General features: G+C 39.4%; 1 protein-coding gene across 2 annotated transcripts in view; it reads left to right on the forward strand.

Annotated features, from left to right (window-relative positions):
• zgc:63863 (uncharacterized protein LOC393372 homolog) overlaps positions 1-24,709 on the forward strand; it is a 33,148-nt gene extending 8,439 nt beyond the window's left edge. The window contains exons 6-9 of one of the 2 annotated variants that reach the window (XM_017701516.2): positions 3,897-4,038; positions 6,536-6,720; positions 17,803-17,881; positions 22,888-23,127. In XM_017701516.2, coding sequence (XP_017557005.1) covers positions 3,897-4,038; positions 6,536-6,720; positions 17,803-17,881; positions 22,888-22,980 — 499 coding nt within the window. In that variant the 3' untranslated portion in view covers positions 22,981-23,127. Of the gene's footprint in view, positions 1-3,896; positions 4,039-6,535; positions 6,721-17,802; positions 17,882-22,887 lie in introns of both variants that reach the window. The other variant, XM_017701515.2, reaches the window with a different exon arrangement.
• Positions 24,710-25,101: the final 392 nt, after the last annotated feature.

Below are 25,101 nucleotides of genomic sequence, written 5' to 3' on the forward strand. Positions count from 1 at the left end.
TGCTGTTGCTGAGGCCGCTTTCCAAACTTAACAAGCTGAGGCCCAATATAGTCGGACCTTTCAAAACTTCAGAGCACTCTGGCTTATTTTGGGAATATGCTTACTTGCATCGTTGTCCATTTGTTTTCCAAGCCCGTCTATATGAAATGTTTGTGACCAGTGCAGATATGGATTTTAAGAAACTTATAGCTGCAATGGCCGAGGCTAACTGCTGATATGTATTTTGATATGGTAGTTTTTTGTGTGTTAAGAGGCAATTTTACTGTCATACCTTCTTACCACAGTCATGTGATGAGTGAGGGATGGAGCAAATGTTCTGTGGAACATTGTGCTGAATTTTACACACAAACAGCAGCAGACAATGCAAACAGACAATACACATAATAAATAATTATAAAATAGAAACACTACAAAGTGGATTAAATGACAGTGAGTCTGGAGGACTTGGTCCAGATGGCAAGAGACCCTTATTAGTCCCACAACGGGGAAATTTCACCTCCACATTTAACCCATCTGTGAAGTGAAACGCCACATACACTCTAGTGAGTGAGCACACACACTAAGGGGCAGAGAGCACACTTGTCCAGTAGCGGAAGTAGCCCAATCCGCAGTGCCTGGGGAGCAGTTAGGGGTTAGGTGTCTTGCTCAAGTCTAGGTCAAGGCTAGTTTGTTGGGTGTGGATCAATCGAAAACATCTTGTATAATTTGGTTCATTTTGACAGATGTGAACACTGTCCACGTGTGCTTGGGTCCGCACCAAACAGAACTGTGGTTTGCCAAAATTTGTGCTGTACCATACTGCTATTGCTTTAAGATTTCGCTGTTGTTGGAAGAAAACCTTGTATCTCCAAAATGGTAACTTTACAGGAGAAGGAAAAAACCTTCTTTACTTAAGTCAATGGAACCAGAGATTTTTACAAGTCATTTTGGGCTGTTTCTCTTAGTCCATTCATCATGAAATTTACATACAATATAAAGGGCAACAGTGATTTTCAAATTATGTCAAAAATTGAATTGAGAAAGATGGAGATATAAGGTTTTCTTCCGACAGCAGTGATTTGTCTCTTAACAAAGGCTCATGAGCTGCATTAATGATTTTTTTTTTTTTTTTTTTTTCTTCTTCTTCTTTTCCAAAAATCATGGGTATGACTAGATGTTTTACAAACTATAGAGAGTGATGGTTCTGGATTTTACACTGTTAAAGTCAACATAAAAAATAGGTTATTCAATGGAGACAGACATGAAAATAACAGAACCAAATTGCTGAACAATCAAAGAGCGTTAAGAACACCCACATGTATAATTTGGCACTTCGTCCATTTCAGCGTGAAACCAACCAAACCAAATGAAAAAGATATAATGTCAGAAAAACATCTGGTGTCACAGCATTAGTTAAACTATGATTCATGATCTAATGCGATAGTCAGTTGTCAATTCTCAATAAAAAAGGAAAAAAATGGATCTAAAAACTAATTTTAGATGTATTTCACTTAATTGTTGCTTTATCTTTTTTTTTTTTTTTTTTTTTCTTCTTCTTCCAGATTTAGCAGTGCAGCCTGTGTTACTGTAATAGATGTGAGCAAGTGGTGGCTACATGTTTAAATATACTACATTTTCTGGTATTTTTCTCTGAAATGGTTTTGTGTAAAATAATAATTCATTCTTTCATGACTCATGCAGGCTCTCTACATCCATTCAAACTGACTCTTTTTCTTTAGTGTGCTTTTAACCCTGATATATGTAAATGAGCTCTATTATAATTGGCTACTCTAAGCTGTGCCTCATTCAAGAAGTTGCCTGGACAGAAACACTCCTTGTAACAGTTTTACGAGGAGTAAACAGTGTATTAGTGTTTATATGGGACTGTATGGTACATGTTGAAACTTTTAACTTTACTGCACTTCTAATTTTTTTTGCACTTGTTTCAATGACAAAAAAATGACAAGCATTGCAAATTGTACTATACATGCATGAATAACCTTTCATCAAATTTAAGTCATAAATCATGAGAAAATATCAACTCTTGTACTTAGAAGCACAAGAGTGGTATTTAATGAATATTTAGAATGTTAATATTTAGACTATTTCCTCATATCCAAGCTTTCTTTTACAACGTAAAACATGCTGCTAAGTATAGAAGCTGTAAAGCACAGCTTTTACTCTGTTTTCAAGACACATGGTGAGAAACTCATTCAGCAGCATAGTGTGGTGCTAAAGATATTGGCCTGGGTTTCCCCACAAACCGCGGTTTTCAGTCCAAGACCAGGATTAATCTGTGTCTTGAATAACCCCCCTTAGGCTGCTTTTCTGGACACACAGTCCAGTCTTGGACTAAATTATGCTGTCAGTGGGGATTCAGTTGGAAAGGCTTTCTCATTTAGGAACAGCTTAGTCTTTATTTAGAAGACAGAAACAACCTTTCATGTTTCCGGATGCCTAACTATTCTAAGTGTAGCTGTAATAATTGTTTTAAGCCTTTTTTTGGGCACTCATGCGCACGTCTCTCTCATTTACTGCTGAAAGCCCGTTATTCCTGCGCAACAGAAGAAGGCCGCTCTGAAAGGTCATGCTCACTAACTGCAGAGATGAAGTGGCGTCAGAGCAGCCCGCAGGCCAGTGCGATGGACCATGGCTAAGGAGGAGAGCACGTGGGCGATGGAGACACCGGACTCCACAGTTACATCATTCGTGTGGTCATCCATGTTTAGTGCGATGCCCAGAATGTTTTTCTTACACGTTGACCATGCTCACACGGCTGCTTAGCCACAGCAGGGCAGTTCAAGCATTGTAGCACACCAAAAACAGTGTGCTCTGCCTTAGGCTAGGTAGTCCAGATACCTAACAAGACTCCATACTTGATTTTGTACTTCTTGGTTGCATTTTCTTCTCCTGACGATCCAAATGGTCCTAAACACATTCAGTGAACTATACAGTGAGTCTATACACCAGCAGTTTCTTTCTTTGGTTTGCATGGTTTTTTATTTATTTTTTATTTTTTGTATGTCTGTCCTCTTGTAGTCAGCACATTCAGTGTTCAGTAAAGAAGAACTGAATCGTATCTACAGTCATGGAAAAGTTTGGGTGCCCTTTTGAAATTATATGCTTTGTTGATTTTCTAAGTAAAAAAATAAGTGAACGCGTCCTCTACAGAGAACACACTTCTTTCAAATACACAGTTACTGTTTATTTGCTAAATTTAACATATTGGGGAACAAATATAACAAAATGAGCTGTGCAAAAGTTAGGGCTCATTATATGGTTTGTGAGTTCTTTTTTTAAACTCTGTATATAAATAAGAACTGTGAACTAGACTCAGCTAAATAAAATGCCATATTTAAATATGTAACTTGTAGAGGATGTGTTCACTTTTTATTATATGCACTTGGAAAATCAACAAAATACATCACATATTTGTAAAAGATGAACAATGAAAGACTGAGTCTGACCGTGTATGTTAAAGCATTATTCTAATGTCCATATCGCAGAACACTGAATTTTATTCAGTTGTTGAAACAAGAGTGTTTGTTGTAGTATATGAACACTGTTAAAAGATTTGGAAAAGAAGCTGCAAAAAAAATTCTCTTTATGACCGTTTTTGTGATGTCAAATTTACATATATGCATCTATTCAGGTTTTAGCAGTTTAGCTCCTTTCTTTCCCATTGAAGTTATAAGGAGTGTTTCAGCCTGGATTGCTTTTTGAATGAGGCACAATACAGGGCAGCCAGTCTGAACAGAGCTTATTTACAGGACGTAGTAACATAAGCAGCCTGTTTTAATTCTAAGGGCTAAAGAGTGATTGGAAAATGCCCATGTAAAAATGAAATATGACTCAACAAAAAATTGTAGGGTATGGAGCTTTTAAAGGTTCGTTTTGTTGTTTTATGTGTAACACAGGGCTGAGGTTGGCACCATCTTCGCCCTCAGTTGGCTGATCACATGGTACGGCCACGTTCTGTCTGACTTCCGGCATGTCTTGCGGCTCTACGATTTCTTCCTGGCCTCCCACCCACTCATGCCCATTTACTTCGCTGCTGTGGTGAGAATTGATTCTTTTGGCACATTAAAATTGCCCCCCATATATCTCTGTTTCTCTGTCTGTCTGTGTCTCTCTCTCTCTCTGTCTCTCTCTCTGTCTCTCTCTCTGTCTCTCTCTCTGTCTCTCTCTCTGTCTCTCTCTCTGTCTCTCTCTCTCTGTCTCTCTCTGTCTGTCTCTGTCTGTCTCTCTGTCTGTCTCTCTCTGTCTGTGTCTCTCTCTCTCTCTCTCTCTCTCTCTCTCCCCTCTTTCTCTGCATGCTGAATATCACGTAGTGACCTTTTCTGTGTGTTTTTTAGACTGCGAATATGTGAGAGTGTATTAGTGAATCATTGATTGCTTTCTCTGATGAGGTCATCGAAGCGTTTTCTGGACATAATGAACAGAACAATTATAAATTACTTTCGCTCCATTAGGCTGCCTGAAATGATTGACACTAATGATTATTGTGCATCGATTCCAAACTTGTCTAAACTGAATCATATCCATCTCACAGTAAATATCTTTTGGGCAGGTTTGTCGGGTTATTGATAGCGTTTTTTTTCCCCCCTTATTTTTGGCTCCAAGTTTGTCAACACGCTTTTTCATTGGAAAGCTGGCTCATCGACACAACAACTAGAAGTTGTTTCAAAGAGAAGCAAAAGATGGCAAGCATGCATGCGTGTGTAAACTGGTTTCCTTTTCTTGAGAGAATCCAGGGCACTTTGTTGTAGCGAGACCAGTTAATTAAACATCTCTAATGAACTCACCAGAGGTTTGTATGAAGGGGGCTGGCTGTGTTTGTGCTAGATTGCTTTAACTGGCCCTCTTTCTTGTCTCTCCATAAGCCTCTCCCTTGCCAGAGAGTAACGTGCAAACCAAGTGGGGGCCAAGGCCTTTTGAAGTCCTGATAACAAAGCGGGCAGGAAATGTAGTTCATCCTGCCTCTTAGGTTGCTGAAGCCAAGGGCTTTGACTCCCCGTGTGCTGGCGGCTAACCAGCAGGGCTCTCTCACAGGAACCTCTCTGACTGGGCCACGGAGACTGAGTACACTCTTGATTGACCGCTTGCAATTGACACTGCTTGGAAACAGTTATTATGCCATTGACCAAGTAGTTTTGTCGATGAAAATAAGAGTATAGTTGAAATGGATGTGCTAAGGGTAGTAACAGGTAAAAGGATGGGAACTATTATTTGAATCTATGGATATACAAACTTCCCATAGAATTTGTTTATCTAAGCGGATATTTGAAAAACTATTTCCTAAAAAGATTTGGAACCCTGTAAAGGCCAAGTTTGCTGCAGAGTACAACAAAAACAACACTGGCAGGTCTGATGGTTCTTCGAGAGAAACCATGTATAGCATCTATAGCTGGTACATTTAGTGGGAGATCAAAGTGCTGCTAAAGCTGAAGTGCCCCAGAAAGGCAGAGAATAAGAGCACTTAATGAGTGGCTATCAGCATGTTCAGAAAACCTCTGATGTCAGTGAAGCAAATGGATTAGGGCTGATGTCTATAAAAGGTTAACCTATATAACCCAATATGCCTTTCTTAGTTCCTTTCACTTTGTTGCTGCCATTATTTAAAGTTCCATCTATGCAATCGGTAATCTCTTATTTCATGGTGCAGTGAAACAGTAGAGGTCATAGTGCCCCATACAATACTGTGCAAAAGTCAGTGACCTCCACATTTCCAGATATTAAGATAATCTGACTCCAGATTATCTCCAGATAATCCAAAACTGTCCTCATCAGGTAAACAGCACTTAAAGCTTTCATGTTTGAGAGAGAGGAGAAAATCCATCTCCACTTTTGCTTCAGATCTAAAAAAAAATAAAAAATAAAAAAAAATCCACAGTTAACCTTCCACTGAGAGGACAACTCAATGTTTTGGGTCAAAAGGATTTGTAGCTGTAAAGAAGCCTCACTGAGAAAAAGAAATCAAACAAAGAAGCTGCTGGTGTTCTCAGAACAATGGACTGACCACCCCAGAGTCCAGACCTGAATATGACTGATTGTGTCTGAAAAGCAGAAAAGACAACCAACTTCTAAAACTGAACTTGGGAGGTCCTGCCGATTTCTTTGGAATGGAAACTAATAAAGATAATGAATAGGCACATTATAATATATTATAATTATTATATTATTATAATATGAAAAAGTATATATATTTAGTCATGTTATAATGTATGTCTAGTTTTGTGTAATTTTTTGGTAAAATTCTAGGCACTGAAACATGAATAACTTGTATTTAATGGCCTGTTTGACTGGAAATTTTAAAAAATAATGTGTATGAATATTGTAGAGGATTATAGGACACTTTCATTTAAGTAAACAAGATGTCAACAGAAAATGTCATCAGCTTTGTTTGCAACCCTAGAATGAATTTGATGTACAATATTGGTATTATTTTCAAATGATAAAGGAAAAGACTTCTTAACTTCACTGTATGAAACAGAGAGCAAAACAACTTGGTACTATTATTTGTGCTTAGCATAGCTTACCATGCTGTGTCTTTCAGATCGTGCTGTATCGGGAGAGGGAGGTGAAGAGCAGTGAATGTGACATGGCCAGTGTTCACCACCTACTGTCTCAGATTCCTCAGGACTTGCCGTATGAGCATCTGATTACCCAGGCCCAGAGCCTTTTCACACGCTACCCGCCCACGCTGCTCACCCGCTCGGCCGCCCTGCAGTCCCGCAAGAGGTTTGACATGTGCACATCTCTGTACACACCAAGACAGCATGCACATGTTTGCCACTTTGCACAGTATATGCAGTGTTTTTAAAGCCTGGCAGTGCTGGACACTAGTACCAGTGCCAGACACAATACCATGAGACTTTCGTGTCAATGACTGTGCTGAGCTGAGAATGATCCACTACACAAATGATCTGGGCATTAGTTGTCCTGTAGTCAGAATAGCTGCAAGTACAAATTATTAATTGTTTTTTTTTTGCAGAGTCAGGGAAAAGGGCAGAATTCATATTTGTAACAGAACATTACACAGAAGCTTCAACAACAAAATAATACATCTGATACTATTTGTTTAGTTTTTTTCAGTATTGTGTCCACATCTTGCTTTTATTATAACTTCCATTCTTTTAGGAAACTTGCTTTCAGTTTTTCAAAGAAATCTGCAGGGATGGTTTTCCAAAGTTCATTTTTAGAAGTTGGTTGCATTTTTTTGCTCCTCATGTTTAAAGTGATGTAAAACAGCTTCTTGACAATTCCGCATCTTTTCTGACCCATAGCGCTGAGTTGTCTTCTCACAGTGGAAGGATTGACAGAAACACCTGTGGATTTTTTCAGATTGGAAGCTAAAGTGGTGGTTAATTATCTCCTCTGTCGGAAATGTGAAGGCTTTTAAGTGCTGTTTATCTGATGGTGCATGGTTGTTAGGATTGCCATTTTTTTTCTTCAGAAATATCTTCTGAAAAATGAATAGTTTGTACTTTATGGCTGTTTTGACCATAAAATATATGAAAGGTAGTCTTTGACTTTTGCGCAGTACCTAATAAACTGGCAACTCAGAGTATACACAAACATGCATGAATGAATAGTGACTCTATATAAACTAATCGGTACACTCCTTGAGTGAGCCCACATGGACACAATAATAAGCAAAATATCTATTAATTTATAAATATATTACTATGTATTAGAAAAATAATACAAAGTAAATAAGACCATATGGGGGCATTTGTCTAGATGTCAATTTTCTTGTGAAATAATGTACCATTAAACAATGTGACAGTGCTTAACATGCATGTGGCCCTCACAGGTGGGCCCAGGTTGGATTGTGACTTCTTCTGCGTTTGCCTTTAGTGGCATTTTAATGTTGTCCAGCAGGTGGAGCTATAGAGTGTTAAATCATGTCCTCTCACGCTCATTCAGCTCAATGTGTAAAGCGCCTATTGTGGTGCGAGGGACAATTAAGCCTTTGCCGTCTGCTCCTCAGCCTTTTTGTATTTCAGCGCTGACTGTCAGTCTGGAGATGGAGTTTATAGGTGCCGTTTCTTTCACAACCACAACTACTTTTATGATATTATCACACATTCCAGGAGATAACTGATACCTTCAGCATTGAGGGGAATATTTCCTTCTCACCCATCTCTCGCAGAGCTGGAAAAGCCATCAGCGCAAAAATCAGCCTGGGTTTAGATCCACCAGCGTCTGCTGTGGCAGATTAGAGGAAGAGAGCAGGGGAGGGAGAGAGTGAGTGTTTATTCCTCTCTCTTTTCTGTTGTAGATGAGAACATGAGGCCCCGTAATACAGGGCAGCCCTCCAATAAACAAACCCCAGTCTCTGGGTAATTATGTGCCTGCCTGGTTTTGCATAACCCCACCCCCCTTCCAGCATCTGCGGCCTCTCTGGGAGGAGGAGGTGTGCGGGTGTGTGGGTGTGTTTGTTTTCATACATTTTCAGGACACAAATAGAATAAATGGTAAAAACTTTTATTTGGCTTATGAGGTTAAGGTTTGTGTCTCCGTTTCATTTTGCATTTGAAAACTCCAGCTGCCCTTTACATTGTGTGAAACTTTCATGGTTAACAGATTAATAGAAATTGATCAGATTTGCTTGGACTAAAAGCTTTTTACATTAAATAACATTGAAAGTTAAGATAAAACCATCTTTACCTGAAAAGTTACCATTTTGGAGACATGTGTTTTTTGTCCTGCAGTGATTTGTACATAATATGTATAAGTACTTAACATGCATACATATATATGAAATGTTTCATTCCAAAATGCTATAAATCCATTTGTAACAGTTTTGGGTGTAATAAATCACTTCTATATAGTACATATTTCATGTAACTATACATGGGTACTTGCATATATTGATTACATATGGGACTTATTGTTATATATTGTGATATCGCTGCTGTCTGAACAAAACCTTGTATCACCATTTTTCAAGTTTTTTTTTTTTTAACCTAAATTAAAAATGTCTGTTGCCCTTTACATTGTATGTATATTTCATGAAGAATGGAACAAAAGAAACAGCCCAAAATGGCTTGGAAAAAAAGTATGGTTCAATTGACTTGCATTAAAAGTAAAGTAGATTTTTTTCTTTCTCCTATAAAGTTATAATTTTGGAGATACAAGGTTTTGATCCGACAACAATGATATAGAATCTTACATATGGAGTACTGTGCAAAATTTAGAGACCAAGTCAAGTTATGAATTTTTCAGCATCAGGAAACAAAAGCAGAAAACATCTAAAATAATGTATAATAAATATATAAGATCAATATTTGACTACTCTTTACCCTTTTTACAGCTTCCATTATTTTCAAGAGACTTTCTTTTAGTTTTCTAAAGAAACCTACAGGGACATTTTTCCACACCTCCCAAGTTCAGTCTTAGAAGTTGATTGTATTTTCTGCTTCTCATGATCAAAAAAAAAATCCCAAACACATTCTGTGATGCTGAACTTGATTTTCTCCTCTCCCTCAAAGATGAAAGCTTTTGACTAAATATTAAATAAATGAAGGGTGATCTTTTTCCGCAGTACTGCATATATAATATGTAGGGCACATATGTACGACCCCATGTCCCAACATTGCATAAAACAAACCTGTGTCTATAGGTGCTGCTGCATTGTTCTTTGAGATGTTGAAATGAGCAGTCTCTCCAGGCTGTGACCTGTAGCCTGCTCTAGTATTGTATGGATTGACCTTGCAGTGTGTAGTAATGAGTCGAGGGTTCAGCGCCCCTAATGGCATTGACCCCCAAATGTTCTTCACTTATACCTCCTCCCCCTCTCTGACACATACACACATGCTTGAACCCTAACTGCACAGCTCTTTGTTCTGGCTCGGTGATTTGTATTCGGCTGCAGTGTCCTTAAGGTTTTAAAACAAAGTCTGATGAGGACCTTGGCCTTGTTTTCATTCTCTCTGCTGTTGCAGCCTGTTGTGTATCTTTTCAGTATGTGTGGTTGAAAGCTCTGAGCATCCTGATCAAACCTTAGATGATCCTGATGAGTTTCTGTGGGTGTTTCAGTGATTTTAAGGTATGATTGCAGAAATGTAAATAATTTTGGTCTGATTGTTAATAATTGGTCTGATAGTCTGCTTAATTCAGTTAAGTTCAGATGCAAACAAAGTCATACAGAGTGTTTTGATGAAATGATGAAATGGACCCCTGTAGCAAGACTTGAATTTCTTTACAGTGGTGGTGATGGGAACCAGGGGCTACAACAGATCCATTTTATTTGCTATCCAAAACAAGTGATTGTACATAACTCAGAAGAGACTTCATATATTATGTTGCCAAAGATAAAATAGTCATAAATCAGAATAAATACTGGCAACGCTTGAACTCTGCCACATCATACAACATAAACATGCTGTAAACATATCATGGGAGATGCTGTTATAAGTTGTCATGACAGATTTTGTTCATGAATATAACAGTTTATATATATGGTTATCAATGTTATGTAGCAGAGTTCAAGTAAAGTGTTAAGCTTAAGTTTTCTTTGGGGACTGTTTTGCCTTATAATGCCCTTATGTGCCTCTCCACCCTGAATGGAGGAGGAGGAGGATGATGATTTGGCATATTTTATTGGTGTATACAGGGTGAGTCAAAAGTCATAGGACACAGTTTTATTTTATCTTTTATGCTGTCACAAGCCTCCACGATGCGTGTTTGTTGCGGATTTTCTCAGCATACACAATTTGTTTGAGATGACCCCAGAGGTAAAAGTGGATAATAAAATAAAAAAAATAATAATTAAACGGTGTCCTGTGACTTTTGACTCACCCTGTACTTAAATGAAACCCTTTAGATGCTTAAGTAAACCCATTTTTGTAGTTGAACAGTGGCTTATTCTGGGATGTCGCTTCTCTTTTTTTTTTTTTTTTTTTTTTTTTTTAAATGAGAACAAATTTTAACAGTGTCCATCAGACACTGCTGGAATTTAGAAAATATTAGTAATTTGTTTCAGTACCAGCTGGTCTGCGGCTCGCAGACCATGATGCCGTCTGATGCAGCTGACTGATAAGGCCCGATGAGGAGCCACCTGACTCGGTGTCCATGTTGCGCTAAGGCTCACCCAAAATGTTCGCTGCCTCTAAAACAAAGTGGACTACTTCAAATGCAACAGACTAGACAGTTGGAGGTGACTGAGTGTCTGCAGTGTTTTCGTTTTCATTTGAAACAGGACTGACACGTCTCTGATCTTAGCCATCCAGCCCAAGTGGCTAGCATTAGCATTGTGTGCGCTGTTTATACATTATCTGCACTTATTTGTGCCATATTGGTATAACGGATGGGATAAAACTTATACCTGAGAGAAAATTTTTCAACTACTCTGAATGGCTTTATTTGCATTGTGAGTGTTTAATTAGTTCAAGAATTTCATTGAGTTTCCCCTTTTGTCAAGGATTTACCAATATGCTTAAGGTCTGTTGCAGTTGCAGAATCTAGCAATATAATCCGAATCTGGAATTTTGTTCATGTCGTACAGGCTTAGTAGTAAGTGGCCAGCTTTTCTTCCTCCGCATTCTAACACTTGTAACCTGTGTAATCAGTTGTCATAGGGATTTTGTGTGTGAGATTGTCTGTATATAGCAGTACCAGCAGTGCCAGTACTGTAGCTGCTACAGAGACTGACTATAGTATCACCTCAGGCACATCTTTAATCCGACAGTGCGGGTCTCATGTCTCTTTCTCTCTTTCCCTTTTTCTCTTTCTCTGTGTGTGCATGTGTCCCCGTCTCTCTGTGTACACGATTTTTAAAGCTCTTAGGGATCACTGGAGTGTTCACCTTTCAGAATGCTCAGCAGTGTGCTCTCATGCATTCCCAGTGCATCTGATCACATGAAAAAGGGGTTTTTCCACACTACTGTGACTGTAGTGGTTCTGTCAGGTCATTTATGAAGGTCACAAATCTGGGGGGTCTGATGTATTAAGACTTTTTGCACCAGTTTTAGGTGCAAATCAAATGAATTTTTGATGCATGCTCCTCTACGTAGTGTATACAGTATGCGAGTTGAGGGAGGGTCGTGCAAAACGTGGGGGGATGTTACACATGTGATTGGTTACATCTTCTGTTACATTGACTAAAGTTTAGGCAAACTGCGACAGCCGGTTTTGCATTGATGCAGGTGTAGATTTACGTTTGGCTTGCTTTAACAGTGGTAACAGTCATAGCGTCAAAAACATGCTGAATGATTTCCATTTTAATAACACTGAATACGAGAAGACACACTCCCAGAAATAAAGGTACAAAACGGCCACTGGGGTCCAAAATTCAGTTTAAGTTCCACTTATTTAGTCTTTAATTCAAATCAAATCAAATTTATTTGTATAGCGCTTTTTGCAACAGATGTTGTCACAAAGCAGCTTTACAGAATTTCGGAAAAGACACAGTTTCAACAGGACTGTAAGAATGTACAGAAACCCCCCCTTCCTCAGAACTGAGGAAGAAACCTTGGGAGGAACCAGGCTCACCAGACCATCCTCCTCTGGTCAAACTACCTACAAGTGATTTATATTACTAATATTAATAGCAGTAATATTGGTATTAGGAATAACTAGGAGTCTATGAGAACATCAGCGTAGGGTGGGCAGCTCGTCCAAGGCAGGTGGTGGCAGCTGGGGCGTGGGCAGCTAGTCTGAAGTGGGTAGCAGGAGGGCTCAGCAGTCAGTCGTCCTTCAGTGTCCAGCCGGACATATGGGTGATTGAATACTCGGAAAGAAAGCAGGTAAATGGAATTAGTTTTATTCTATCCGTTTGTATGTAAACAGGGAATGTAAACATTTACAGAGTGCGGCTAACGACTCCGGCAGATCTGACTATGACAGCTTAACTAAAAGGAGAGAACCAGAAGGACACACAGACATGGCAGCACTCTGAAACAGTTAGGCATCCCTCCGCTCCACTGTCCACAAACTTGAGTGACCGCATGCGAGCAGCGGGACGACAGCACCAGCGTCTCAGTTTACTATAATTTCCTGTGTCCATGGACCCCTGGATCTGCTGCCTTTATCTAAGGGGGAACATTAGCTACCAAAAGCTAAACTGAACAAGTGAGTTTTCAGCCTAGTCTTAAAGATTGAGACTGTGTCTGAGTCCCGAACAGTTTCTGGAAGATCATTCCAGAGTTTGGGGGCTTTATAACAAAAAGCTCTTCCCCCAGCTGAAACCTTCTGAATTCTGGGGACTATTAATAAGCCAGCACTCTGTGATCTGAGTGGTCGTGATGGCTCATAATGAGAAATAAGGTCTTGCAGGTACTCAGGAGCAAGACCATGTAGGGCTTTATAAGTCAATAAAAGGATTTTATAATCAATACGGAATTTAATAGGTAGCCAATGAAGTGATGATAGCACTGGACTAATATGCTCAAATTTTCTAGTTTTAGTGAGGACCCTGGCTGCAGCGTTTTGGACTAGTTGGAGTTTGTTTAAACTCCTGCTCGTACATCCTGACAGTAGTGCGTTACAGTAGTCTAGCCTAGAAGTAATAAAGGCATGTACTAGTGTTTCTGCATCACGCAGGGATAGAGCATTTCTTATCTTGGCAATGTTGCGAAGATGTAGAAAAGCTGTCCTAGTGATGCTGCCTATGTGTTGATCGAATGATAAATCTGAATCTGTTATAACGCCAAGATTTTTTGCTGCTGATCCAGGTGTGGCTGGAAAGTCGGCGAGATTTAAGATTAAATCTGGTAATTTACTACTTGCTAATTTTGGACCCAGAAGGAGAACCTCTGCTTTGTTACTGTTTAATAGGAGGAAGTTGCGTGACATCCAGCCTTTCACGTCTTTTACACAGTCCTCCATTTTCTTTAACCTGTATTGGTCATCAGGCTTGGCTGATATGTACTGATATGTACGCTATGGTTACTTATAACTGTGCCTAACGGTAACATGTATAGTGTAAATAGTAATGGTCCTAATATAGACCCCTGCGAATTCCAAATCTCACTTTTGAATAAGTGGGAGATAAATTGTTTACCCTAACAAACTGATAACGTTCTGATAGGTAAGGTCTGAACCATGATAGGGCCGTCCCTGTGACTCCAACCATGTTTTCTAACCTTTCTAAGAGAATATTGTGGTCTATTGTATCAAAAGCCACGCTAAGGTCAAGTAGCACTAAGAGAGATGTGTAGCCTTGATCAGAGGCAAGAAGAAGATCATTAGTCATCTTAACTAGAGCCGTCTCAGTGCTGTGGTGTGGCCTGAATCCACATTGGAATTTTTCATATATATGGTTCTTATGTAGATATGAACTAAGTTGTTGGGCCACAGCTTTTTCTAAGATCTTTGATATAAACAGTAAGTTAGAAACAGGCCTGTAATCAGACAAAACGGTGACATCAAGATTTGGTTTCTTGATCAGAGGTTCTGGTTCAGTACCTGCCTGATTTTGTGTGATTTGGGAAATCACATTAAACAGTATTCTAGGATTATACTTATTATTCTCGATCAGCGAGGCCAGATATGCTGAGCAAGCTTCAGTGAGAGCATTTCTATACTCTATAAGGCTGTCCTTCCAGGCAGTGTGGAACACTTCTAATTTGGTATGACGCCATTTCTGCTCTAATTTCCGAGCTGTTTGTTTTAAGGTCCGGGTTTTATCGTTTTATTGTTTAATTAATGTTTAACGAAATTAACTAGAAATGTTAACAAAATTCCTGCAGATTTTATTCACTCCCAGAAATAAACCTGTTAAGCTGTCACTGGGGCAATGCCCCTCTTGTCACTGGGGTGGTCCTCTCAAGTGGTACATCTCAGTATCTTTAGTTATAATTGAATCATAGTCCATTGAAATGATATTTTCTAAGTTATATTGACTCCACACACCCCGTTTCGTCTCCAGGCTTTTTATTTTATTGTTCTGTGTTAAAACATTAGGTTCTGAAAAGGTACAAAAACATACTTTCCTCTTTGAAAAACAAATTTAAGGTTCACAATTGGACCTTAAATCTGTCATTGTACCTTTTTGAGGATGCATTTACATAGTTTGTACCTGGATGAACGAAAAATGTACCTGCACAGAACCTTACTAACCATGCACTATGTAAAATATGCTCTGATATGGCTGCAGTATCCAGAGTAAAATAACACCCCTGTGTAATGATTTTGGTAGAATGAACCTGCAGTATCTTCTGTTTCATTTTCTGTTTTGTCACAAACTTGTCTGTTGAAATGCAGTAAAGTGTTCATGGCCAAGCATGAAGGCCACGATGTGCAAGCACTCTGAAATCTCATGAACGCGTCATGCAAATCTGCCAAATTGTGCATCAAGTGAATGCTGGTTTGCTCTCAGGTTGAGCTGAGGGCAGAAAAGACCCAAACAATATTTGACCCAAACTAGATCTAGCGCAAAACCAAATGGAGCAGTTTGAGGATCGGCTGGCAGAAGGCATGTGAGGTTACAAATATTTATATGACTAAAATATTACAAAAACATGAAAGTGAGAAATAAATTGTGGTGAAAGAGAGAGGAAAAGACATAAGACTTCCTCCTCTTCGTTACCTGTGCTTTCTGGTTCAGACACTGCCCCCTAACGTCCATTTCATGTTACATGTGTCGCCAAGTATGTCGGCAGAAACTTACATGAACGTCTGCACATGATGCCCCACACATGTTCACAGATCAGTATAAATATAGAAATATAAATCAGCCTTTGGTGAATCTGAAGTTAAATTCAGGTACTTGTTGAGCACATATTGCTGCTCCATCAAGGCACATTTTGCGCTGTGCCAGCACTTTTATGTAATTCGGCCCAGAGTCCTTCAGTGTTGTTGAAGCTGGTCAAGCCTGGGAAGGTGGAGAAGCAGTTAAATCACATCACCTCCAGCACAAATAGCTCCGAGAGGTACCTTAAAGAAATACTTCAGTGTTTTTCAGTCTGATGTTTATCTGCCGCACCTGCACCGTCATTTCACCAACTGCCGAATGGCTTCTATTATAAGTGAAAAAGTAAGGAATCGTCAAAATTATTGTCTGTGGTAACTGGTGGGTTGACAGTGATACCTATGCTGCCTCCAGAAAAACACTTACGAGTATCCCATTTAGTGACTCTCGGGCCAACCATAGGCCATTGTTTTCACAGAAGAGAGTGGGGTGATCTGTGTATATAGTTTTCTTTGCTGCATCAGGATTAAGCAGAGCTTGTCTTGCAGACACATCATGCGTTCTCTCTCTCTCTCTCTCTCTCTCTCTCTCTCTCTCTCTCTCTCTCTCTCTCTCTCTCTCTCTCTCTCTCTCTCTCTCTCTCTCTCTCTCTCTCTCTCTCTCTCTCTCTCTCTCTCTCTCTCTCAGTACACACAGAAGTGGAATGAGCGCTTTGAGGCTGCTCGCTTATCACATACACAAGCTTTAATCTTGCCAATACAGAGAGATTTATTTAAGCTTTACCTGCTACTGTACAGAGAAGCAGCAGCATCTTATTGTGTTTAGCATGTGTTCTGTGATTGCTTTTGTAGGTTTATTTTTTGTGGTTGTGGAAAAAGTGCTTCTACTGCTAGCTTTATCAAATGGGATTGTGTTGATTTTTAGGTCTGTTTGTGTGTGTGTGTGTGTGTGTGTGTGTATGTGTGTGTGTGTGTGTGTGTGTGTGTGTGTGTATGTGTGTGTGTGTGGAGCTTGTTATTTTCAGGACACACAAGTGTCCTGACGTTTTAGTAAAACCAGAGAAAAATAAGATCAACCTACGATGCCAGGACCAGCAAAATGCTCCTGCCTTTGCTAGTGATTTGTACAACTCTCTGTGCTATTTTCTAAAATTAACAGAGAAAAACATTTTTCGTTGTAGTTCCTTGTGATTTGTAGTGCAGTTGCCGTTAACATTGTGTGAAAATTTCATTGAAACTGGACAAGTTATTCATTGGTTCCGGAGATATTTCTAAAGAAATAAATAGAAGGAGAACGTTGAAGGAAAATAAACAGAAATTAAAATATACAGAGAAAAAAAAGGGATGACTCTAACACGCGTGCAAGCCTTGGTAGACCAAAAAACTGTCCCCATCAGATAAACAGCACTTAAAGCTTTCGTCTTTGAGAGAGAGGAGAAAATCAAGCTCCTCTCTTGCTTCCGATCTGTTATGCACTCTTGCTTCAGTTCATGTTTGAAATCGAACAAGCTGGTGTTCTCTTAGGACAAAATTTGCATCTCATTTTTTGACATAATTTGAAAATGCCTGTTGCCCTGACAGCAGCGGTACGTAACATATATATGAATAGCTTGTATTTAATGTTTTGACTAGAGGTTAAATAAATGAAAGGTGGCCTCTGACTTTTGTCCTTCATATTTATAATACTTCTGGGCCATATCCTTAATGTCCTGATGTTGTATAAAAACAAATCTGTGTGTGTTTTACTGTTTGTACTGCATGAGTTCAGTGAGCAGGGTCCTGTGATGCGTCACTGTGTCACGTCTCTGGCAGCCACTCACTCAAGCGCACAAAGAGCCTTATGGGTCATGAGGACAGCAGGACAGAGGAGCTGCTGATTCATACCAGCCTCCAAACAACATACTCTCACTCTCTATCACACACACACAAACACACACACACACAGAGACATTGGTATTTACACACACTAGGGGAACACAAACTCATGGTTAATTGGGCGTACCATCTCTGCGGCAAGTGTCTAATAATAGATCTGCCGCTTGCTAGACTGCCAGTTGAAAATGGATATGCGATTAGAAGCTTACACACAATACACACAACCAATGCTATAGTGTTAGGCTGAGAAACCATATACAATGCAAGACTTCATTTATTTATTTCAAAGCATGCATTTTTTTTTATCCTCAGTGTGTGTGCCAGCAAGATGAGGGCAACAGATTGGACAGGAGGAAGAAAGAAAAAGAACAGAGAAAGGAAAAGACAAGAGGTGACCCAGTCTGCTGCTTTAGAGAAGGGAAGATGATGGATAGAGGAGGAAAGCGGTAAAAGTAGAAACACAGAGAGAGATAAAAGTGATCAAAGTCAGTAAGACATATGGCACCATGATAGAAGGTGAAAAAAGTGGTTGCTGTGAGACATTAAAATATAGTACTTTTTTTTTTTTTTTTTTACTTGGTCAATTTCAGAATGTATCTCTATTTTCAGATGTCATAGCAATGATTGTGAAGTGTGAATAGTGGCGTTTCTCAAACTGGGGGCTGCTTAAAATAAGTTGTACTTATTAAAGAAAGGTAGATTTCATTTAAACATTATTAAAGTGGAATATACGTGCCATACAGTTACTGTTGCATTCAGCATCGACTTAACACGTTACCTGTAATGTCATAGAGCTGGGCTGGGTGATTAAAACAACCAAACCAGTCATATTTAAGTATTAGTGCATTCTCAAGCAATGAAAGTGAAAGAATGAAGTGGGTTCATGGGAGTTACAGCCCTGATTTAATCAGAAGTAAACTGAGGAAGCTGTGAGGTATTGGAGAGCGAGAAAACACTATCTTTTAAACAGCTGGCTAACTTGAAGCAGTGCTCCATCACTCACACAGTATGGCGAAAGGATGATACTGTAGATTTAATAAGATACAAAAGCAGCGCTTTCATCATACCTAAAAGACTGCTACCTGGTGTTTGAATACATGGACGTGGTAGGAGTGATGGCAGTCAGGCGATGTGATCCATCACTGACGTACTGAGCCAGCTAATGTTTGCTGTTTGTATTAAGCTGATGTTGTTGAGAAACTAAACAATTTAGCACTGTTGTTGGCCGCTTGTTTAGCATTTGTAACGGGATAGCCTAGCACTCCTCACCAGACAGCTAAAAATAAGCTGTTTCTTGAATTATGACTATTACAGAAATTGAGGCTGTGCTTTTCCAGCTGGTAAAAAGAGCCCACCAGAAACTTTCTCCCACTGTCCCATGACAGATCTGTGAAATGTTCCACTGTTTGGTGAGTGTTTGTCATGTTCTGACCATAAAGGACAGTATTTAAGCACCCAGGAGCAAAAAGCAGCCTTCAAACTTGAAAGAATTAATGATTTGACATTTATCGCGACGTATCAATATCCATTGATATGAATTTTATTCATCATAACATTTTTGGCCAGCTCTGTTAGTCTGACCATTTTTCTGACCTCATCCCTGTTGACTTGTGCAGATCTCTCGTGCTGGTCTGTCAGTGTTTGCACAGTCTGTGAGCTACTGCAGCTAAAGTGAGATCATATCTTATGAGACTTCTTCAGTGCGAGGTTGTCTTCTTGGAAAGCCTTGACTACGAGACACCAGAGTTACTGATTTCAGGTAGTGAAATAAGTAGCAATAATTGGTACTCATACAGTACCATGGAAACATCAGAGACCACCCTTCATATATTGTATTTCCAGTCAGAATTAGCATTAGTTCAAGTTGTTTATTTTTCAGGAGATAATTCTGAGGAGATTAAATATAAGAAAATTCACTTTTTTCCCCCACAGATAATTGACACAGAGAAAGTGGGACACACACCTCCAAGTCCTGGTAGACCACCAAAACTGTCCCAACCAGATAAACAGCACTTAAAGCTTTTTGGAAATGAAATGGACTGGCCACCCCAGAGTCCAGACCTCATTGAATGTGTTTGGGATTACTTGGTTTGTGAGAAGGAGAAAATGCAAGCAACTTCTAATACTGAACTTTGGAGGTGTGAAAGATTATCACTGCACATTTCTTTGAAAGCTAGAGTCCTGAAAAGAAAGGGAGCAGTAATAAATGCTAAGGATGGAATCACTAAATACTGAAAAACTGATATTATAGTTAGATTTTGTTGAGGTGTCTGTTTAAGCTTGTATCTTTTTTTTTTTTTTTGGTTGTTTTTAACTTAAAATAAAAAAAAGTTAAGACTCGTTTTTGACTTTTGCCCAGTACTGTACGGGTTCTGTCACCTTGATTTTCTTTCTTCTTGGTGACCGAAAAGCAGCATATTCAGAAAACTTTGAACAGCTTTCAGAACTAGAGTACCAGTACCACTGATACATAGGGGCTGGGAAACACATGCAGGATTTTATGACTTTGTGAGAAAAGCAAATACTGACTTGACTGTCAGTTTGTGTTATTTCTCATTGAGGTGGTTCAAGATCAAATCTAAGGACCACCTCCATGCGACATGTCATCAACTAGGAAGTTGAGTCATTTGACCAACGATGTGACTGCTAGGGAGCCAAAAATCTGTGTAACACTAACTCAGATGCATCATGACTCCAAAACTAACATGGTACTTTACCTCTTTTGAGGTCATCATGCTTGTGTTAAATGTGGAAATGTGGGAGTTAATGGTCATGAGGACCACCTGAAAGGAGAGCACCATCACTTCCCGTTCCTGGTCTGCGGCAAGTCCAACCATGTGACTTGCATTGAACCAGTAATATGTAACTTGTGAGCCACGTGTTTGTGGGGGGGGATCCTTTCCTTTTTGTGCCTTTAACTGTGTTTAAAGTGACGGAAGCTGCGCAAGCGTGTCACAGATTAGGCTGCGGTTTCATCAGCGCAGGTCCTGTCTCTCTCGGGTGTTACTCTCTTAAAGTGAGAGTTTAAAAGTTAATTGCTCTGCTGTTACCTGTCAGCTATTTTCAGCTGCATGGTATTAGCTGCAGATCTTAATGAGAGCTGCAGAAAAGGGGGAATGAAAAGGAACGAAGGGGAATAAAAAGGAAAGCGAGCGGTCTTAAAGACATTGAGCCTTTCAGCTCGCGCCCTCAGTCCTTTTCTCACAACAGCCACTTCATCAAGAGTCTTCATGAGACGCTTTTTTTCCTGGGCGTTTTCTAGTCTTGAGAGAACGGCATTTGCATTTTGTGTTTACTGTTCTACCAGAGGGACGATAATGAAATGGAATTGAATATTTTATGATTTTTTTTTAATGATGTTTTCCTCCAAACTGTTGAAGGGAACTGTATGTGCTCTAGCCCTCAGCACAGACTCTGTTGCCTTGCCTTACTATTGTAATTGGGGAACATTCCTCTTGAAATTAAAAGTTCTGTCCTTTGTAAGCAAGCTAGAAGGCATCCCCTGAACCCCCAAGGCCCTCCTTCTTTCTTTCTTTTTCTTATTTTTTCTCTCTCTGCATATATTTATGTAGGAATTAATCTGTCTGTCACTCAGTCTTCTAGTTAATACTGTAATAGCTTTGATATTACATTGACTGACTGAACAGAGGGTGACCCCTGTTCTTGCTATAGACTCAGTAGAGATTTAAAGTATTACCTTCTTCAAATTCCTAATCAGCACTTAATGCAAGAACTGATGGTCATTAGCTTCAGTAAACAGTTTTGAAGATACACACTTGTCTTATGCTTATGTGTAAGAAATGAACTAAAAATGCTTATGTGTTTGTGATAGAGTGAGACTCGTTTCTTTGAACGCGAGGTGCTAATAAGAAATTTCCGGAATGAATGGCCATACGTAGTAACAGATGATATAAACTAAGTTTAATCCTTGGATGTTTACAGTTGTTGTTATTGTCATCTTGCTGTGCTATTTACAACAATACAGAGTAATTACACAGTTACAGAGTGAAATATAATTACCTTTCATTTACAGTACTGTGTAAAATCAGAGACAACACTTTTATTTAATTTCTTCAGTTTCAGGAAAGCAGAAACAGCGGAAAATTGCGAAGAAGCCTCAACAGCTAAATATAATATCTGTTTTTTCGGTGTTTAGTGTGTCCGTTCTTTGTCGTTATTACAGCTGCTATTCTTTTCAGGAGACTCACTTTCAGTTGTTTTTTTTTTTTTTTTTTTAAAGAAAGGATCTGCAGGGATATTTGTCCACACCTCCAAAGTTCAGTCTTAGATGTTGGTTGACACTGGTTGCAAGTAATCCCAAGCACATTAAATGATGCTGAGATCTGAGCATTGATTTTCTGCTGTCTCTCAACGATAAAAGCTTTAGCCTCTTAAACTCCTTGAGACCACCGGTGGTTCCAAAACGCACATCATCATATTCTTAAGAACTTTCATATTTCATAAGCTACATTCTGAAGGTGGGTTTTGTATGAAGCTGTAACTGCCTTCTTTCAAGTCAAATAGATGGTGAGGTCATTATAAACCCTTATAATAAACTTTTTTTTTTGTCTACTGAAAGTCGGCCCACTTTCCCACAAATCTGGGCTATAAACTATAAACAGATGATGTCTCCTAAGTGATCTGCTCTGTAAAAATTATTTTTTATAAAAGAATACAAAGAGCATCAAAGATTTTTGGTTTTCAGCAATAAAGTTTAAGCATATAGTAATATGTGTTTAAAACACATGTTCTGTTAATTTGAAGGGAACTTCTACAAAAAAAATAAATGTACATTTTTATTTTATTTATTTCATGGAGTTACTGAATAATTTGCCTTACGATTTGGTCACGTAAATTCAGAAGGACAAACCAAAAGAGACCCAGGAGAATAAGAGATTAAGTACTGTTTATCTCGTTGGGACAGTTTTGCTTACCAGGTCTTGCATGATTGTTAGGAGCCTTCTGTGGCTTTTAATAATTGTTCTGAGCTCCAGTTTTGGAAACTCATGTGTTTTTGACTTATTATCTTTGACATTCCCTTTCCTTTTTCAAGTGGATTGTTTTATCTGCTGTTCTCAATTATTTTCTTAAAAAAACAATAACTCTTACTAAATGTCTATTTTGGCAGGAAATTAAGGCAGTCTCCTGTCTGTTTTAATGTTGGACAGTAGAAAAAAGGTTTTCATCAGGTTGAAATCGTATTTAAATAACTTCTATTAATTATTGAATTAATCATAAATGTGGCATGGAATGGGATTGAAAGATAGATCCACTTTCCTCACAATTTCTGCTTATTTAAATGAGCTGAGTGTCTTTGTTAGGACTTGTAAGCATTAAAACCAGAGGATATTTTCTCCCCCGTTCCTCTCCTCATGCTTTCTCACTCTCTCTTTTCAGCATCACAATCAGCTCCTTCCAGGACTTCCAGACGTCCACTCTGCAGCAGCGCCCAGACTCCGTCCTTCGCCAGCAGCTCCACCAGCGCCATGACACCAACCTTGATCTGGCCCATGCCAATGCCCGCAGCGGCGGTGCCCACCAGCTCATTAAAATGGCCGTTTGGGGTCTCTCAGCCACGCTGGGGGCAGCTGCCCTGGCAGTGGCCCAGACTGCCATGGACTGGGCACCTGAGTTCCTCTTACAACTCTTCTGACCCGGAGGCTTTGTCTCTTTGTCTCTTTTGCTTGTGTCTCATGTGCCAGTCTGGGAGCGATGCAATAGAGACCAAAGTCATTTGTTAAGTGCCAGAAACTCCTTGAAGAGCGAATAAGATGTGAGGTGGGGGCGACATGGTTTATTTATCCTCTTGTATTTATAGATTTTACCCAAGCTAATATTGGGAGTATGAAAGGTGGTAGATGGGTTTTTGTAATGATAAGCATTTCTGAATGCCGTTCCATCAGCAGAATGTCAGGGAAAAAGTGCGCCGGTAGCGGATTCGGAACAGCAGCAGACGCACAAATTATTAAACGGCTTTTTTTCCCCCTCCCCTGCTGAAGACCTTCGCTGCGGAGTGAAGGAAACAGCTCATTCAGATGAGAAGAGACGAGTGCAAGCAGGTGGGTTTCTTTGGTCTGTGGAGAATAGAGAAGTCAGCCTGCAGTGAACGCAGCACTTTAAAGTCATAGAGTTTACAGCCGAGAAAGGACACGCATTAACCGGAAACCTTTTACGCATCCATGCTCAGACACACGTCCATCTGCTCCATTTAAACCAGAGTCATAAGTTAAAGGAATACTTTCCTCTAATAGTGATTTATTACATCTACGCTATATGGTTTATTATTGCAGGCAGTTTTGTAGTGTTTTCCGGTACACCAATGGTTTGCTTCTCAATCCTTGTTATAGTTTGCCCTACATGCTGAAATGGTCTCGCTGCTCATACCCAGTTCTCCTGTGGAAGGGCTTCATTGCAGCTGGAGAGTCTGGAACAGGAGAAGCACCACTCCAGGGCTAGGATTGAGAAACGTTGTACAGAAAACCCATTTACCCAGAACACACGCCGAGGCCAGTAGAAAGATGCATCAGTAAACATTTATAGAAATTTTAGTAATTCAGTTTTTCATGGTGAGATCATTTCTTAACAGTGTAGATGGCGCTCCCACACGCTTATCACTACAGGTACCAAAAAACCATGGGCTAGTTTTACACAGTGAAACATTTAATCCAACTTCAGGTACTTGAAACCTACATGACATTGAATTGTGCTTGAGTTGTGTAATGTATGGCATAAAAAAATTAACTTTATGAAACACGTTTCCTGAAAAAAAGACAAAGCAATAATGCATTGTGATCATATCAAATTCTATCATTTAAGTATGATCCTTTTCACTAGGTCAGTGGACAATTAAAACAGGTTGGTTTATTGAATGGTTGAAAACGAGATCTTCCTGGTCTGCTTCATGTGAGGTCAGTGGTTTTTCATTTTGTCAGTTACCTGTGTCAGCAAAGAGATCTCAAAGCTATAGCTTCTGGAACCACTTGGTTTAACTAGCCAGCCCCTATTTACTCTTGTTTGTTAGTCTGCGGTTGTTGTGATCTTAGGAGTTAGATTATTAATCTTCTCATCTTTTGATGCCCTCTAAAATCACGCAGTGCCGATTCCTTTGAAATCCAAAGGATGGAAATTATTACAGAATGGGAAACTGAGATATGCACCTTAATAATTGATGGCAGTGACACCTTGAAAAAATAAGACACAATAAAAATGTTGTACCTATGCATATTGTTGTTCTACAGATATGGCAGGTTGGTAAATGTTGGAGTATTCCTTTAAAAATCATAAAGTCATCTATCACTCTTGAGGGTGTAACCACTAGTCTGGGAGCTAAACTTGAAGTCAGTGGAACTGAAAATTACTTTGCCTCAGGAAAGGTTCTGGAACTTCTTCATTGGCATCACTGTCCCTTCCTTCATCCTGAGCTAATGGACCCTGTGCAGAGAGAGGGGACAACTCTAGCCTCAGCAAAATCCCAACTCAACTCTGCAACTCTGCCTGCTTCACTCAGCCTTCATTTCCAACCACGTTACCCACCACCACCTGGCCTTCAACTGATTTTAATGAGACATTTCCAACGCACACGTTACTGACTGGAGAATACAAATCCGTCCA

This window comes from Pygocentrus nattereri, chromosome 1 (assembly GCF_015220715.1).
Source record: "Pygocentrus nattereri isolate fPygNat1 chromosome 1, fPygNat1.pri, whole genome shotgun sequence".
Lineage (NCBI taxonomy): Eukaryota > Metazoa > Chordata > Actinopteri > Characiformes > Serrasalmidae > Pygocentrus > Pygocentrus nattereri.